Source organism: Molossus molossus, unplaced genomic scaffold (assembly GCF_014108415.1).
Source record: "Molossus molossus isolate mMolMol1 unplaced genomic scaffold, mMolMol1.p scaffold_m16_p_1, whole genome shotgun sequence".
NCBI lineage: Eukaryota > Metazoa > Chordata > Mammalia > Chiroptera > Molossidae > Molossus > Molossus molossus.
Genome location: NW_023425344.1, coordinates 228,558,673 through 228,576,849, shown reverse-complemented (window position 1 = coordinate 228,576,849; position 18,177 = coordinate 228,558,673). Strand labels below are relative to the sequence as shown.

The 18,177-nt window shown below is 42.4% G+C and overlaps 1 protein-coding gene across 1 annotated transcript in view; it reads right to left on the bottom strand.

Annotated features, from left to right (window-relative positions):
• Positions 1 to 18,177, bottom strand: part of TTLL5 (tubulin tyrosine ligase like 5) — a 289,229-nt gene that overhangs the window by 32,736 nt on the left and 238,316 nt on the right. Inside the window, exon 33 of the mRNA XM_036262547.1 lies at positions 1,473 to 1,555. Within this exon, the coding sequence (XP_036118440.1) occupies positions 1,473 to 1,555 (83 nt within the window). The remainder of the gene's footprint in view (positions 1 to 1,472; positions 1,556 to 18,177) is intronic.

Below are 18,177 nucleotides of genomic sequence, written 5' to 3'. Positions count from 1 at the left end.
AATATTTCTTGAATTCAGGTTCTAAGATTTTATGTGCAGAATAACATCTTTATACTTTTATACCATTACCTTTCCTGGGTGTAAGATAGCAAGCCTATGAGATACATGTAATTATCCCCATGATACAAAGAAATCAGGCTTCTCAGAGATCTTGTGGTCATATTAAGGTGCATTATGTCAACCCACCAACCTGCCTCCCCCTGCACACATTCCTTGATGGCTCCCTACTGCTCTCAGGACCAAGCTCCCTACATGGCTCACACGCTGGCCTGCTACCTGCCTTTTCTCTTACCCTAGTCCCCAGCCACATGGACACACAAAGGCTTCCAGAACACAGCCTTTGCACACATCATCCCCTCTTTCAAGACCTCCTTCCCCTCCATGCCTTGCCTCTCCTGGGACTTGTTCATATTCAAACCTCAGCTTTAGATGTTTCTTTCTCTAAGAAGCCCTCTCAATCCCTAAAGAGCCTAGACCAGGTTGCTTGTGTTCAGACACAGCCCCACCCACCACGTTTCATAATCTGTCTGTCTTTATTTCTTCTGCTGTAAAATGGGAACACAGTTCCTGTATCATATGCCTGCCTTGTGAACAGATGAGTGATTCCACGCAAAGCGATCAGAACTGTGTCTGACACCGTATATGCGCAGTGCTGTAGGCTGTTCTCCATTCATCCCAAACCTGGGTTTTACCGCCCCCGCTGCATGCTCCCTGCTGACACCTCTCTTGCCCTGAGTCTCAGTTCCTGACAGCAGGGACTGTCTTGTTCTCCATGCATGTACCTCAGTGCCCAGGACGCTCTTTCTTCCATAGTAGGTGACCAATAATACATATCTGAATTGAATTCAAGTAATTTTCTTTCACTTTCCTGCTTACTAATTAGTGTATTTTAGTGAATTATTACTCACAGAAAACTATCCGCGAACCAAGGTTGCCTAACTTACATGTAAGTTCCTACATTGAGAGGCTTCAGGCCCACAGTACCTACCTGGCAAGAGGCCATGACATTAGCATGACAGGTCTCAGATCAAAGACCAGAGCTCTAGCTCTGTGTCCATGTATGATCTTCTCCAGGTCCCTGAACTTTCTGAGCCTGTTTCCTCATCTGGGGTGGGGGACAAGAAGATCCAACTTACAGGGCTGTTGTGAAACTAGTGAGAGATACTTCATGTGGGAATACTATACAAGCAGTGAAACACCAGTCAAATACAGGCATTTTTTACTAAATGCTGCAAATCTGATAGGATCCTTCCAAACTGGGAAATTTCAACTATCCGTAACACTTTCGATCCTAAATTGTCAGTATCATTTTCAAGAAGGAAGTAACAAAAAGGCCCATTTGCCAATGACTCAAAAGCCTGAAAGACTGGATGCTTTGTTCTTTGAACTGGAGCTCTCCTCAGAGGCAAAGAGGGAACACGCCCAGCCCAGCACCCTCCCTCGCGGGCAGGACAGCTGCTGTGCCCACTAACCTGAGGAGTTGGTGATGGGTACAAATGCTGCAGGGTGAAGGCTGTTCTGGAGTCCGTTCAGCTGCCCCTCTGTGCTGGACCCTCTGAAACACAAGCAGCTTGGTTAGACGTGCAGACAGAAAGACAAGGTCAAGTACAGGTCCTCCAATGGCTTTGCGTCTTGCTCTTTAAAAAAATTTTTTTATCCTCACCCAAGGACATTTTTGCATTTATCTTCAGATAGAGCAGGAGGGAGAGAGGGAGGAAGAGAGAGAGAGAAACATCGATGTGACAGAGACACAATGACTGGTTGCCACCCACATGACCCCAACTGGGGCCGGAGACAAACTGCTACCAAGGTACATGCCCTTAGTGGGAACCGAACCCAAGTCTCTCTGGTTCATGGGCCAAAGCTCTAACTGCTGAGCCAAACCGGCCAGGGCGCATCTTGCTCTTGATGCTCCCTCTCATGTGGCTCATTCTCTTGTTTCTTTCAAGACTTGTGAAATGTCATCTTATCAGAGAGGGCTTCTATGATCAACCTACCCCTTCTTCTGAAATATTGCATATTTTATTTATTTACTTATTTTTAGATATGTTTTATTGATTTTTTAGAGAGAGAGGAAGGGAGAGAGATAGAAACATTGATTGGCTGCCTCCTGCATGTCCCCTACTAGAGATCGAGCCTGCAACCTGGTCAGGAATTGAACCAGGATCTCTCAGTCCATGGGACAACACTCAATCCACTGAGCCATGCTGGTTGGGCAATACTGCATATTTTTAAAAAAAATTCTTTATTGATTTTAGAGAGAGAGGAAGGGATAGGGAGAGAGATACAAACATTGATTAGAGAGAACATCGACTGGCTGCCTCCTACATGCCCTCCCCTGGGGATTTGGCCCACAACCTGGGCATGTGCCCTGACTGGGACTCGAACCAGTGACCTCTTGGTGCATGGGTCAATGCTTAACCGCTGAGCCACACCGGCCAGGCAATACTGTATATTTTAAAATGTATTGTCCATCTCGTCCCACTGGAATGTAACTTCAAGGAAGCACAGGCTTTGATCACCGCTGTCTCCAGTGTCCAGAACAGTGCTTGGCACCTATATAAGCACTAAGAACACATTTGTTTATTGAAAGTTCAAATTAATTTCCCGGTATGGACTTGGACAAATCATAAGAAAAAAAAAGAAGACACTTCAAAAAACCATGTTTCGTGTAGAGCTCTGGTTCTCGGCTGGAGGAACGAGAGGGATAGATTTTGCTGCCTCACTCCACCCTTGCATTAGGGACACTTGGTAATATTGAGACATTTGCTGGTGTCACAACTGTGGGGTCTACTGGCATCTAATGGACAGAGGCCAGGAATGGTACTAAACATCTCCTGCAGGGCACTGGAAAGTATCCTCAAAGAATTATCTAGCCCAACATGTCAATGGTGCTGAGGCTGAAAAACCGTTACATAGAGGCACCTTCCTCATGCCAACTTCGACAAGAGAGGAGAGAATATATTGGATTCCCCTGCCATGTCCGAGAAATCCTATGATGAGCTCACTCTACAGACCATTTCAGGTCTCCCTGCACTACTTTCATTGCATTTACCAAGATTATAATTATGAAATTGTGTAACTGGTTGTGTAACATCTGTTATCCTTGCTAGAATGTAAGTTCCATAAAAACAGAGTTTGTATCAGTCTTATACATACTTGTATCCATATTACATTTTGTATGTGTTAGGTATTTAATAAGTATTTTTTGAAATAATCTGACTGAATGCCCCCATAAATACACTTACTTGTTGGGTCCATCTACTGTGATTTTAATTGATGTGTAGAGTTTACATGGGAGATTCAAGTCTTCATATGCTCAGTTCTTTCCTTATTTGTTCAGCAGCATCCAATCCAACCCTTAGTACCTCTCTCCCAGCACTACTTTTCCATTCATTCATTCACATGAAAATTACCTGTTACGCATTCCCTGTTGCTCTGTATTAGCGAGGAGGTAGACATTAAGCAAATACATAAGATATAAACTGAATGATAAATGTTAAGGGAAAGTACAAAGTGCTATGAGAGGATGAAACAGGGGAACCTGATTTAGATGGGAGGAGAGTGGTCAAGGATGATCCTTCTCAGGAAGTCATATTTCAGCAGAGTCATGAAGTTATGTGAAGTAGCATTAGCCAAGAGGGGAACTTTTCATGGAGAAGTAGCATACAGAATGATCTGAGGCAGAAAGGGGCTCACAATGTTCTAGGAGCCTTTAAAGAACAGCAAGGTTCAAAAAAGGGGGTAGTCAAGCAGGGTTTAACACACTTGTTAACCATACGGCTTCCAGGCTCTTCAGCGAGTCTAGGATAGAGCCTGAGAACCTGCGCTTTGTGTAGCTTCCCAGAGAAGTCAGGGAAACACTGGCTAGAGGGTGAAGAAGAGGTGGGATGAGTGCCACTCGGAGAGTCTGGCAGAGGCTTAGGTGCCTAGGTGGTCCCTACACCGCTGAAGGGGACAAGTCCCTTGAGAACACACCCCAACAGTGCCGCAAGGATCAGACAGACTTTTATACTCCTCCCACATCACCAAGCTTTGGGTTGATGCCTACCCTCCCCACCTCCACTTTGAGGATGCCACAGAGGCAAAGTGGAGAGAAAGGAGCACAGGGCTTCTCCCTTTCCCCACAAGCTTCTGTCTTGGTTAGCTACATCTGGAATGCTTAGGCATTTTATTTCAGCTCCTTATAGATCCCCAAGACCACCCAAAGCATCCACAGGCTGATATTTGCTCTTCCAAATCTAAGTGAAAAAGGAAAAGTTCTAGAGGGCCTAGGATGAGCTCTTTTCTTTTACACAAGTTAATAGCCTTTAGGGCTATTTGTCTGTGTTAGGAGCCGCTGAGTCCAACAAAACAAAACAAAACAAACAAAACAAAATAAAACAAAACAACCCATGGGGATGGTCTCAGTTTCACAGGGAAACCCTGAGTGTCAGCAGTAAAAAGGGAAGCAGGCAGGCAAAATTTGGGGACCAGCAGAAGAAACAAAGGCCACACACAAGGAGATCCAGAGGTTAGACCTAGTGATTTCTGGGTCCCCAAAGTCTGGAATCTTCTCCCCCTCCTCTCTGGAATGGCCATCCCAGCCTTCACCCGCATAGGCCTTCTCCTGTTTCTCACACAGAATCTCCTGACCCCGCGTTCCCTCTGTACCAGTCCCCTCACTCCTTCATCCTCCTCCCTCCGTCAACTCTCATCACAGGCCTTGGGAGCTGCCTGATTCATCTGAACATTTCGAGTGACTCTACTGTTTCTAGCATAGGTCCCCATTCCACAGCCCTCCAAGAGGAAATTCTGAGTGAACTTTTCCATGAAAACATTGGTACACAAAATGGTTTGGGTCCATGTTATTACCACTCTAGGCACATTATGGGTAAATATGCTTTTGTTGTGATAACATCATTTCCTTAGGAAAATGTATTTCAGCTTCTGAACAACCCACTTCTAAATGAGAACTTGGAAACACAGCTTGTCTAGAGCCCGTATGTGAGCCTGTTTGTTGATCTGCTCCTGCAGTGGTTCTTTGCTGCTCTCCTGGGAAGACCTGTGTTTCAGGAACTACGGAGGAAGGTATCATGTGCTTCCTTGGCTGCCTCTAAGTCAGTCACTATGTTTTAACATCAGGATAAAAGGACCTACCTCATAGGGTTGTTGCAGATTATATGAGATAGTGGATAAAAAGAACATCTTAGCACAGTGTTTGATACTATATTAAGAGCTAAATAAACATAATTATTAGTATTGCTATTTTTAGGAATTCTGACAATCTTTGCATTCACTGTAAGTTTACTACACACAGAAATATTAAATTGGATGACTCACTACCTCTAGCTCAGTTTGGACTATTAGTGCTAAACTGTAGAAGAACAACCACAAGACATGCAGAATCTGAATGTTAACAGCAATTTGCTATTAAAGTCAAAAGGTAATTAATTGGCAACCTACAAGGCACAAATTTCATAGTCAAAATTATTCTTAAAAGCCCTTAGGAAGAAAGGTCTCACTTGAGATTGACACACCACCTCTTAATAAATTTAACACATCTTTTTTTTGCCAGCATCAGAACGAATCACTATTTCTTCAGCTGTGCACCAAATGAAGTACCTGGCTGGTAAGAAAGGGGCCATGTTGTGTAAAATGTGTCTCTGAGCATAAGGACCATACACTCACGTGGGCTACTCTTCCTGTGTGAGGCTCATGAGAAATAAAAAAAAAAAAAGAAAAAAAAAAGAGGAACAGTGCATCTCCTATCTTATCCTGAGTGGAATATCAAATGGAATCAATCAGTCGCTTTATTAAAACTCTACATTCTCTTTCTCTCTGAATAGCTGAAGTGCACAGTTAAATGTGTTTGATGCAGCTCCATGACCTGCTGTTTTCTGATTACAGCACATAAGGGAAATGAAGAGGTGGCTAGTGATGAACTCAGAAAAACTGGAGTTATAAAAGTATCACGGTTCTACAGTGAGAAATACCAAAGGTGGGGCAAGAAAGGTGCCATGAACATCATACTATATGATTCCTATCTGTGAGCATGAGATGGGACTATCTGGCCCTGTAAGTGTTCCTCAACTGCTCTTCTTGGAAATGGTACGCGTTCTAGAAGATGGAAAGTGTTAGATGTAGTCAAAGGTTGAGAGTTAGAGGCTCAGTACCATCTCCGCTGTGGTGATGGGCTTAGTTCATCTACAGAGAAGGGTGTGAACTATTGTCTATAATTGTCAAAAGCTGCTGAAGGGCAGGCTTCCAGATTAACTGAGCCACTTAAAAATTGAGATAAGAAATGTGGCCATGCATAGTAGCAACAAAGAATTAGAAGAATTCCATTAACAGTGACATGCTCTTTTCAACGGCAGTCTCTTTCTCCTGGGACACGTTCATAGCTAGTACCTGAAGAATTTCCTTAAATATCCAGTGTACACTTCCTAACCCAGAATGCAATTCACTCGCTCCATTCCTACCTATTCCTCTTGCCCTCCCATTTTTCTAACTCTGAGAAAGCCTGCCAAGGGCACTGTTCCTACTCTGAGTAAGGGGGAACAGCACTTCTGGGCTTTTCAAAGAAACTGCTCAATAATATATTACAAACAAATAATCTCTCTGCAAGCTGAAATGTTGCCTGCATTTACCATTTTGAAAGATTTCTTTTAGTGCAAGTCTCTACTTAGGGAATACAAGCCGATCAAATAGCTGGCTAGGAATTCCACTGGCACTGGGACCAGACAGACCACACCACGCAGCCGGCCTATAGAACACACCATCACCAGTCCAGGAGGCCTATAGTGAGCAAACCCCCATGATCCATTTTGCTGGTAAGGCTTCCGAAGTGCTTTTCTGTGAACCTTTAGTTCCTTTATTTGTGGTTTCCTCTGCCCCCCCCCTCCCCATTTGGATTAGTGGAAACTTTTTTGAAAGCTCCTTTGGGTTCTTTTCAAGGCTTTCCACATCTCTAACACTGAGGTACTAGCTTGCTGTTTCAATGGTTCAGTAAAAGTGTACCTTGGATTCATGCCACCACATCAAGGATGACCTTTCTGTAGAAGGAAGGACCCACAAAAGGAAAGTACTCAAGATTTTGCAGGAAGAGTAGAGCCAGAAATGCTGACCTCGCCATGGCTGTGGCGAACACACATGGTGGCATCTGTGAAGGTCCTGAAAAGAAAACACCCCAGACTACACCATTTTTATAAAATAATTGTGACAACCAACTTCTTTCAATTCCCAAAGGAGAGAAGAAATCCCAAGACTCAAGTTAAAGAACTGAATTCCAAAAAATGAACACAGACTTCTCTTAGCAAACATTTACTCACAGATTAAATATCTTACAACTTTCCTTACAACACACCTACACACAGTGTGCCTCCTCCTTTATCTGTCAGTTCAGGGGTGATATATACATTCTACAAACAGAACCTAATATGCCAATCCCTAGCAAATAACAATTAGAACTTTACTAATTTGGATCTGGTTCTGAAACCAATTCAAGAAACACTTACTGAAGTCAACTTTTGTGGATAGCAGTGCCTAGGATTCCAGTTAATAAATATACTACACATCATCTAGTCCACTATATTTGTCATTACATTCCTTTTAATTTCTAAAATTATTTATGTGGGCCTTTTCTCTCTTTTTTATTAATCTTTCCAGAGGTGATCCTCTCTATTGTGATGTCAACTTCATTCATTCTTACACCGCGTATCCAGTGAACACCTACCATGTGCCAGACACTGCGTGAGTTCTCTCATGTACTTCCATGTGCCGGGCTGTTCTTGACGATATCTATATTTTTATTTCATTTTGATTAATTTACTGTTGTTCTTTTTATTCAGCTTTTCAGGTTAAATGACTGACTCATTTTCAATCCTTCTTGTCTTCTTCATAAACACGTTTAAGGTTACAAGTTTACTTCGGAGTGCAATTTGGATCTCTCACACATTTATGTAGTACATTATAGCCATTCAATTCTTCATGTTTTATGATTTTAATTATGATTACCTCTTAGACACATGAATGTTATGTTCTCTTTTTAAAGATTTTTTTAACTCATTTTTATTGTTGAATGTATTACAGATGTCCCCCCTTTTTTCTGCATTGACCCCCTCTTCTCCAATCCCATCTCCCTCCTGCCTTCCCCACATTACTGTCGGTGTCCATTGGTTATGCATATATGCACAGAAGTTCTTTGGTTTATCTTATCCCGCCCTCCCTCCCACTTCCCTTTGAGGTTCATCAGACTAACAACCAATTTGTATCTTAATTCCTTCATCTTTTTCACTCATCCCTCCAGCCCCCTCCCATTTGGCAAGCAACAAAAAGTTCTCTGTATCTATGAGTCCGTTTCTGTTCTGCTTGCTCATTTTGTTTGTAGATTCAATTGCTGATAAGTATTAATTGCCATTTTACTGTTCATATTTTTATTCTTCTCCTTCAAGAAGACCTTCAACATTTCATATAATACTGTTTTGGTGGTGATAAACTCCTTTAGTTTTTTCTTGTCTAGGAAACTCTTGCTATGTCCATCTACTCTAAATGATAGCTTTGCAGGACAGAGTAATCTTGGTTGTAGGTCATTGCTTTTCATTGCCTTGAATATCTCTTATCACTCCTTTCTGGCCTGCACAGTTTCTTTTGAGAAATCAGCTGACAGTCTTATGAGAGCTCCTTTGTAGATAACAAACTGCTTTTCTCTTGCTGCTTTTAAGATTCTTTGTCTTTAACCTCTGGCATTTTAATGATGATGTGTCTTGGTGTGGACCTCTTTAGGTTCATCTGGTTTGGGACTCTCTGTGCTTCCTGGACTTGTATGCCTGTTTCCTTCACCAAATTAGGGAAGTTTTCTGTCATTATTTTTTCAACTAGGTTTTCAATTTCTTGCTCTCGCTCTCTTCTCCTTCTGGTACCCCTATGATGTGACTGTTCGTACGCTTAAAGTTGTCCCAGAGGCTCCTTACACTATCCTGTTTTTTGGATTATTTTTCTTTTTTTGCTGTTCTGATTGGGTGTTTTTTGCCTTCTTATATTCCAAATCAATGGTTTGCTTCTTGGTTTTATCTACTTTACTATTAATTCCCTGTAAATTATTCTTTGTTTCAGTTAGTGCAGCCTTCATTTCTGAATGGTCCTTTTTTATGTTGTTGATGTTCTTACTAAGTTCCTTGGAGGTCTCCTTAAGTTCCTTGGAGGTCTCACCAAGCTCCTTGAGCAACCTTATAACCAGTGTTTTGAACTCTGCATCTGATCAATTGCTTATCTCCATTTTGTTTAGTTCTTTTCCTGGAGTTTTGTTCTTTTCTTTCATTTGGGACATGTTTCTTTGTCTCCTGATTTTTGGCTGCTTCCCTGTGATTTTTTCTATGTATTAGGTAGAGTTGCTATGTCTCCTAGGCTTCGTAGGGTGGCCTATTATAGTAGGTGTCCTGTAGGATCCAGTGGCACAGCCTCCCTGATCATCCCAGCTGGTCCCTCGAGGTGCACCCCTAGTGTGGACTTTATATCTTTCTATTGTAATTGAGTCTTGATTGCTGTTGGCACGTCAATAGGAGGGATTTACTCAGGCTGATCAGCTGCAAGGACTGGCTGTGCCCTCTGACCACTGGCCTCTAACTACCTTGGAGGATCAGCTGCGCAGGGGCCCACCACACAGAGCAAGACTTACTTCAGCAGGGCTCTGGTACCTACTGAGTCCGCTCATTGAGTGTGTCACTTGTGGAGGTGACTGGCTGGCGGTGCTTCAATGTGGTTTGAAGCTGTCCACTGGGTGTGCTGGCTCTGGGGCAAGGTCAGCCACTGCTTGTGTTCTACCTGGAACCACCCAGCATAAGCCACAAAGTGATCTGCAGATGGCTGCTTCTTGTGCTGGGCTTGAAGGTGCCCAGGAGAAGCCAAGCTGTGAACCACGGCTGGCTGCTTCTAGTGCCGGGCCTGGGGCCACTTAACAAGAGGTATGGGGCTCGCTAAGATCAGATGCTGCTTGTTTGAAAGATTTTAGGAAACTCTGAAGCAGGATCCAAGACAGGCCAATCCTATGGTAAAGCCTTTGGAAACAGCTAGGGTGGGCCCAAAAGTTGGATAGGGCAGAGCCTCAGGGAATCACCAGGGTGGGATAAACAGTGTGAGCCAGGTTGCTGGAGTCCCAGATATTACCAGTCTGCCACCTCAGAGAAGGGCTCACAAAAAGAACTAAGGCCTCCACCAGCACATCTGTCTGAGAGAAAGCTGCCTCTCCAGCCCTCGTCCAGAGGCCAAACAGTTCAGTTCTTCCCTATATGTCTCTGGTGCCTTTCAAGCTGCCTCCCCTCTGAGCTTAGGGGGAGCAAGTCTGAGTAAGTCTATTTGCCGGCCCTTTAAGAAGAACTGCCTGGGGCTCCAGCAGCCTCAGCCTCCCTCAGTTCCCGCTGGTTTTTACAGCCTGACGTTATGGGGACTTCTCTTCCTGGCACTGGAACCCTGAGCTAGGCGCCTGGTGTGGGACAGGGACCCTTCACTACTCAGGGGGACCTTCCCAGCCAAGGTGTCCTGATTTTTATCCACCATACGTGGGTGTGGGACCAGCCCGTCCGTGCCTCCGCCCCTCTGCCCCTCCTACCAGTCTCAATGTGGCTGCTTCTTTAATTTCGTAGTTGTAAGACTTCCATTCAGCTCCATTTCAGGTGGTTCTGAAGTATGGTTGTGCTGTAGTTTGGTTGTAATTTTGATGTAGTTGTGGGAGGAGGTGATACTGTGTTTACCTATGCCGCTATTTTGACGAGAAGTCCATGTTCTCTCTTTTTAAAAAATTCCAAACAGCCTGGCTAGTGTGGCTCAGTGGTTGAGCATCGACCCATGCACCAAGAGGTCACTAATTCGATTCCCGGTCAGGGCACATGCCCAGGTTGTGGGCCCGATCCCCCAGTGAGGGGCATGCAGTAGACAGCCAATCGATATTCTCTCTCATCCCTTCCTTTCGGTCTCTCTCTCTCCCTTCCCTTCTCTCAAAATCAATAAAGAAAAACATCTTTTTAACAATGTCTAGCCTTTTAAAAATTTATCTTTTTGTTATTTCTAATTTAAGTGTATTTATTGTAGTTAAAAAGTGTAAACTATTTAATACTGGGTTTTTGAAGTGTGTGTGGAGTCTTCATTTGTGACATGGTATGTGCTGAATTTTTGTAAATATTCCACATATATTCTCCCTTTTGGGTACAAGAGTCTATGTGCAGCTATTAATGTTTTCAGACATGACTCATAAAGGCATTGTCAAATTTAGGGGACACAATCAGCATTTAAAAACATTAGGAAATAGTATTTTGTGAACCTTTGCTTCACATACATACAGACAGATGTTTTCACTGGGTTGTATACAAAATGTATTTTTAAAATTATAAGTGGTGGTCAAAAAAGATTAAAAGCCACTTATTAAAGCAAACTGTTAATTTTACATTTCATTCAAAATCTTCAGAAAATTTGGTTTGAGTTACTTACCCTGTCAAAAGTATATTTAAATAAATCACCCACTATAAGGATGATTTACCAATTTTCCTTATAATTTTGTCAGCGTTTGATTTATGTATTTTAAATTTACAATGTTAAGTACATACAAGTGCTTTTCTTTATTTCTATTAATACTTTTGGCTTAATTTTATCTATTGCTATACTAATTTTCCTTCTAATTAGTATTGCATGGATTATCTTTTTCCAATCCTTTGCCATGCTGTAAGATTCTACTTTAGGTATGTCTCTTTTAAGCAACCTATAACTGAACATATTAAAAAAGTGCAATTTGATCATCTATTTTTTATTTTTTTTTTAATTTTAATTTTATTTTATTTTTTATCCTCACCCGAGGACATTTTCCCATTTTTTTGTTCAGGTAGAGTGGGAGGGAGAGAGAGGAAGAGAGAGAGAGAGAAACATCGACGTGAAAGGGACACATTGAGTGGCTGCCACCCACACAACCGACCAGGGCCGGGGACAAACTGCAACCGAGGTACGCGCCCTTAGCGGGAACCGAACCCGGGTCTCTCAGGACTGCAGGTCGATGCTCTAACCGCTGAGCCAAACCAGCCAGGGCTGATCATCTATTTTTTAATAGAAGAGTATAATCTGCTAAAATTTATTGTGTTTACTCAATATTTGGATTTTTATTACCTTAGTTTTTATTTTCCATTTACCATCCTTTTCCTTTGCTCCCCTCCCCCTTCCTGTCTTCCACTGGATTCATAAATTTTCTACATTCCCCTTTGTTGGTTTGAAAGCTAGAGCTAAATATATCAATGATTTAGTTCTTGTTTCCCTAAGAAAGTGTTTGTGTCTTCCTTACACGTGACACAAACCTGTAAGACCTTCACTATCCTCTGACTACTCTTGTCCCTGAACCTTGGCTTTGTGTCTTGAACCTGCTTTATCTTTTTAAAGCAGACTGGCAATTATTTTTATAGTCACTAATACTTCTTGACACTTTCTAAAATTTTTGGATTCACTGTTTCATGTTATCCAACGCTTCTGTGTTCACTTTTATCCTACACCGGCTTTGCCAGTTCTTTCACTGAAGGTCATGGGTGGTACACTCTTTTACTTCAAATATTTCAAAGTATTATTTTTTTAAATGTTTTTTTATTGATGTTTTAGGGAGAGAGAGACAGAAACATTGATTGGCTGCCTTCTGCATGCCCTCTATTGGGGATCGAGCCGCAATCCAGGCATGTGCCCTGACCAGGAACTGAACTGGGGTCTCTCAGTCCATGGGATGATGCTCAATCCACTGAGCCACAATGCCTGGCTATTTCAAATTATTGTTATTATTATTATTTTTAAATCCTCACTGAGGATACCCCCCCCCCCCCATTTATCTTCAGATAGAGTTGGAGGAAGGGAGGGAGGGAGGGAGGGACAGAGAGAGAGAGAGAAACACTGAAGTGAGAGAGGCATATTGACTGGTTGCCTCCCGCATGACCCCAATCAGGGCCGGGGACAAACTGCAACTGAGGCATGTGCCCTTGACTGGAATCAAACCTGCGACTCTTTGGTCCGTGGGCTGACACTCTAACTGCTAAGCAAAACCGGCTAGGGCTCAAATTATTTTTATTTTGCCTTCTCTCTTGAGTGTCAGTTTAGCTCTGCATCAAGTTCTAGACAGAAAGTTACTTCAACACTTTGTAGCAATTAGCTCTTGTTTTCTGCCATCTACTGTTGCAGGAGAGAAGACTGCTGGTATTCTGTGTTCCTTTGGAGTTACAGGGAATCTTCTCTCAGGTATATGTAAGACTTCCCTTTATGTTTAATGTTCTGGAATGTCACTGTGAGGTGTCTAGAGGTGTATTTATTTTGGTACATGGAATTAATTTTTTTTTTTTTATCCTCACCCAAGGACATTTTTCCATTTTTTGTTCAGATAGAGTTGGAGGGAGGGAGGGAGAGAGAGAGAAACATCGACGTGAAAGGGACACATCGAGTGGCTGCCTCCTGCAAGACCCAACCAGGGCCGGGGACAAACTGCAACCATGGTACATGCCCTTAGTGGGAACCGAACCCGGGTCTCTCTGGACCACAGGCCGACGCTCTAACCACTGAGCAACCAGCCATGAAATGAATTTTTTAGTTGTGGACTCATGTCTTTGATGCCATGAAATGAATTTTTTAGTTGTGGACTCATGTCTTTGATTCCAGAAGATTCTCAGTTATTATTATTATTATTATTTTAATCCTTACCTGAGGATATTTTTTCCATTTATCCTCAGATAGAGTGGAAGGGAGGGAGAGGGGGAAAGAGAAAGAGAGAGAGAGTGAGAGAGAGAAACATTGATGTGAAAGAGACACATCAACTAGTTGCCTCCCACATGACTACAACCAATGCTGGGGATGAACCGCAATCGAGGTACGTGCCCTTGGCTGGAATCAAACCTGCGACTCTTTGGTCCGCGGGCCAATGCTCTAACCACTGGGAAAACCAGTCAGGGCTCAGTTATTATTTTTTAAAATATTGGTTATCGACCTATCCCTCAGGTCTCCCTACTGCTACTCCTATCAGAGTCGCATGTCATGTCCCGCAACACACTTCTATTAGGTACATACTCCAACATGTCTGACAATTGAAAATACTAATTTCATCTGTAAGGAATTCAACTTCTAGTTGTTGATGTTGATGGCAACCTTTCTTAGTATTAGATTTATTCATGTGTTTGGAATTTTGGTTTGCAGGCTCATTTTGAGTAGAAATCATTTCCCCCTTGCCTCTCTACTTGCTCATCCCTCCCTATCTGAAAATTTTATAGCTGCCTCCACCCAGTCCCCCAGACACCAGTCCAGAACACACCTCACAGTGGTACTTTGGTGCTCTTGACTCAATGATATTTAGAAATCCAGGTGAGTTCTGAGATGTGGACAGTTACAAGGCCTCGTCACCTTCCTGACTGTAGGCCCACTGTCTCCTATAAAGAGGGTCCATGCCGGTTATGTCAGTCTCCCATTAAGAGAGCCCACTGCATTCTTTAGCTCAAGGTTATTACACTGAGCTAAAGTAACCTTGGTACTATTGCTATTTTGGACCTTGCTACTTGTTGGCATTTTGGATTTTGGTACTGTTGACATTTTGACTAGGTAACTCTTTGTTGAGGGGAACTATCCTGTGCTTTGCAGGATGTTTAGCAGTATCCCTAGACTCTACTCATCAGATGCCAAATAGCAGCCCCCCCATCCCAGCCACCCTGTTATGAAAACCTAAAATAATTCCTGACATGGCCAAGAGCATCTCCAGCTGAAAAACCACTGCTTTCTTTTCAGTCACCGAGCCTGTTTTTATTTTATTTTTAATCCTCACCCGAGGACATTTCAGCATTTATCTTCAGCTAGAGCAGGAGGGAGAGAGAGAAAGAAACATCAATGCGAGAGAGACATATCGACTGGCTGCCACTCACACGACCCTAATGAGGGCTGGAGACAAACTACAACCGAAGTACGTGCCCTTAGTGGGAACTGAACCCGGGTCTCTCTAGTCTGCGGGCCAATGCTCTAACTGCTGAGTCACACCAGCCAGGGCCCGAGCCTGGTTTTAGCCTCTCCTCTTGTGTAGGGCACTTTCAGGCCTCAATATGCCATAAGAGCTGAACTCCAAATAGAGTTCAGAAAGTTTGTTGCTGCAGCCCCTTCACCGACGCTCATTGGTTTCTGTGTATTTGGGGCCACAGGAGATATTTCCCTTGTTTTGAAGCTCAGCTATGTCCTTTTGGTTTTCTTCTTTAAGCTTTTTATCTGTCACTGCTATGTGTTGGAAGCAGAGGGAGAATATTAAGTGTGAACTTAAGGAGCCAACTTGACTGGAAGTCAGTAGGTCCAAATCTAATCTTTTGTTTTGTTTGAAACTAAGCCTTTGCCTTCAATAGTCATCAGAGTTATTAGTGTTCAGGAAATCAGAATGTGTTTGAATTTCCATAGCCTTGCTAGCTAGAGCCAAATCACACTTACAAATATCATCTTACTCAACAAAAATGTGATTTCTTTTAATAGGGAAAAACACAGCAGCAGAAATTACAACTGCACCAACCAGCATGCATGGACACTTAATATATGCTAGGGAAATACATGATCTTATTTAATCCCAAGAACAACTCCAAAATGTAGGTAATCTTTTACAGATAATGAAATAGAAGCTTAGAAGTATCCCTAAGTAACAGCCCTCAGAGAAGGGACCAGATTCACACCCGCTGGAAGGCTTGGGCTGTTAGCAGTTGTGCTCCTCTGCCTCTCCTAACACTCTGCACAGCATACATGATCAGTGACACTAAACCCTGTGTCACTGCCACCAGCACCATTTCCTGAGAAGTCATCACGAATATAAGCTATGTCAGGAGCTGGGGCCTGAACTTACCTCTTCTTTCTCAAAAACAAACTTCACGAAAGTAGCGCTCGTGTCTGCTTTGTCCACTGGTGTTATCACCAATATCGAGAGCAATGCATAGAATAATGGACATAGATGTCCATTATTAATATAGATGTGATAAAGTGGTGAAGACAAGGTATGTGTCCCTCAGAGATTTATGAGAAGCAGAACACACATGAAAAGAGAAATAAGACAAAAAGGTACATGGTCAAGTCAGCTGAGGCACTAAGGGTGGGGCAGTTAGTAAAGCAGCATCAAGGTAATAAATTAAAACCTGATCTTGAATAAAAGGCAGGACTCAGATTCGAGAGGCTACTAGCATTCTGAGAAGGGGATGACATGAGCATGTAGGAACAACAGTGGAGCAGACTGTGTAAGGGGGTAGTATGGTATAGGGAAGGCCAGAGGCAAGGTAGAGGACCCTCTGCAGAAAGCTTCAAAGTCAGAGTAGGGACTCAATTTGACCTTGCAGGCACTTGAAAGCCTCCAAAGATTTTAGCAAAAGGGTTAAAAAGCTATTTGAGAGAGAGAGAGAGAGAGAGAAATATATATATAATCCTCATCTGAGAATATATTTATTGATTTTAGAGAGAGGGGGGAGGGAGAGGAAGGGGAAGAGGAGAGAGAGAGAGAGACATGGATGTGAGACAGAAATTTCAATTGGTTGCCTCCCATAAGTGCCCTGATGAGGGATTAAACCTGTAACCTCTTTTTGGTGTATGGGACAATGCTGCAATCAACTGAACCACAGGGCCAGGGCTAGAAATACTGAAAGGATTTATCCAACAGGAAGACATAACCTTGGTAAACATATATGCACCCAATATAGGAGCACCAAAATATATTAAAAAAAACTTCTGGAAGACTCCAAAGGAGAAATCGAGAGCAATACAATCATAGCAGAGGACTTCAATACCCTGTTGACATCACTGGATAGATCCTTTAGACAAAAAATGAACAAAGAAACAGAGACTCTAAATGATGCACTAGATCATATGGATTTAATAGATATCTACAGAGAATTACAGCCCAAAACTGCAGAATTCACATTCTTCTCAAGTGTACGTGGGACATTCTCAAAGACAGACCACATGTTAGGACACAAACAAAGTCTCTACAAGTTCAAGAAAATTGAAATCATATCAAGCATCTTCTCAGATCATAATGGCATGAAACTAGAAATCAATTACAATAAAAACATGCAAAGACATTTGAATACATGGAGGCTAAATAGCATGTTATTAAACAATGAATGGGTTACCAAGGAGATTAAGGAAGAAATTAAAAACTTCCTGGAAACAAATAAAAATGAACACACAACACTAAATTTATGGGACACAGTGAAAGCAGTCCTAAGAGGGAAGTTCATAGCACTACAGGCCTACCTCAAGAAACAAGGAACATTTCTGACTATCTAACCTTACAACTTAAATAACTAGAAAGCAAACCAAAAGAAAATCCCAGAGCAAGTGGAAGGAAAGAAATAGTAAAGATCAGAGGAGAAATAAATGACATAGAGACCAAAAAAATAATTCAAAAGATCAATAAAACAAAGAGCTGGTTCTTTGAAAAGATAAACAAGATTGATAGACCCTTAGCTAGACACACCAAGAAACAAAGAGAGAGGACCCAAATAAACAAAATCAGAAACAAAAGAGGAGAAGTAACAACTGACACCACAGAAACACAAAGAATCATTAACAAATACTATGAACAATTATACGGCAACAAATTGGACAATCTAAAAAAAAATGGACAAATTTCTAGAAACACATGGTCTCCCAAAACTGAACCAGGAAGAGAGAGAAAACTTGACCAGACCAATAACAACTAAGGAAATTAAAAATGTAATCAAGACTCTCACAGCAAACAAAAGCCCAGCCTGGACGGCTTCATGGGGGAGTTTTACCGAACATTCATAGAACTAACACCCATTCTCCTCAAACTATTCCAAAAAAAGGTACATGGTCGAATCAGCTGAGGCGCTAAGGATGGGGCAGTTAGTAAAACAGCATCACGGTAATAATTCCAAAACATTCCAGAAGAAGGAAGACTTCAAAACTTGTTTTAAGAGGCCAGCATAATTCTAATTCCAAAACCAGATAAAGACACTACAAAGAAAGAAAACTACAGGCCAATATCCCTGATGAACATAGATGCCAAAATCCTTAACAAAATATTAGCAAATTGCCCTGGCCGGTTTGGCTCAACGGTTAGAGCGTCCGCCTGCGGTCCGGAGAGACCCGGGTTCGGTTCCCGCTAAGGGCACGTACCTCGGTTGCAGTTTGTCCCCGGCCCTGGGTGGTCGTGCGGGTGGCAGCCAC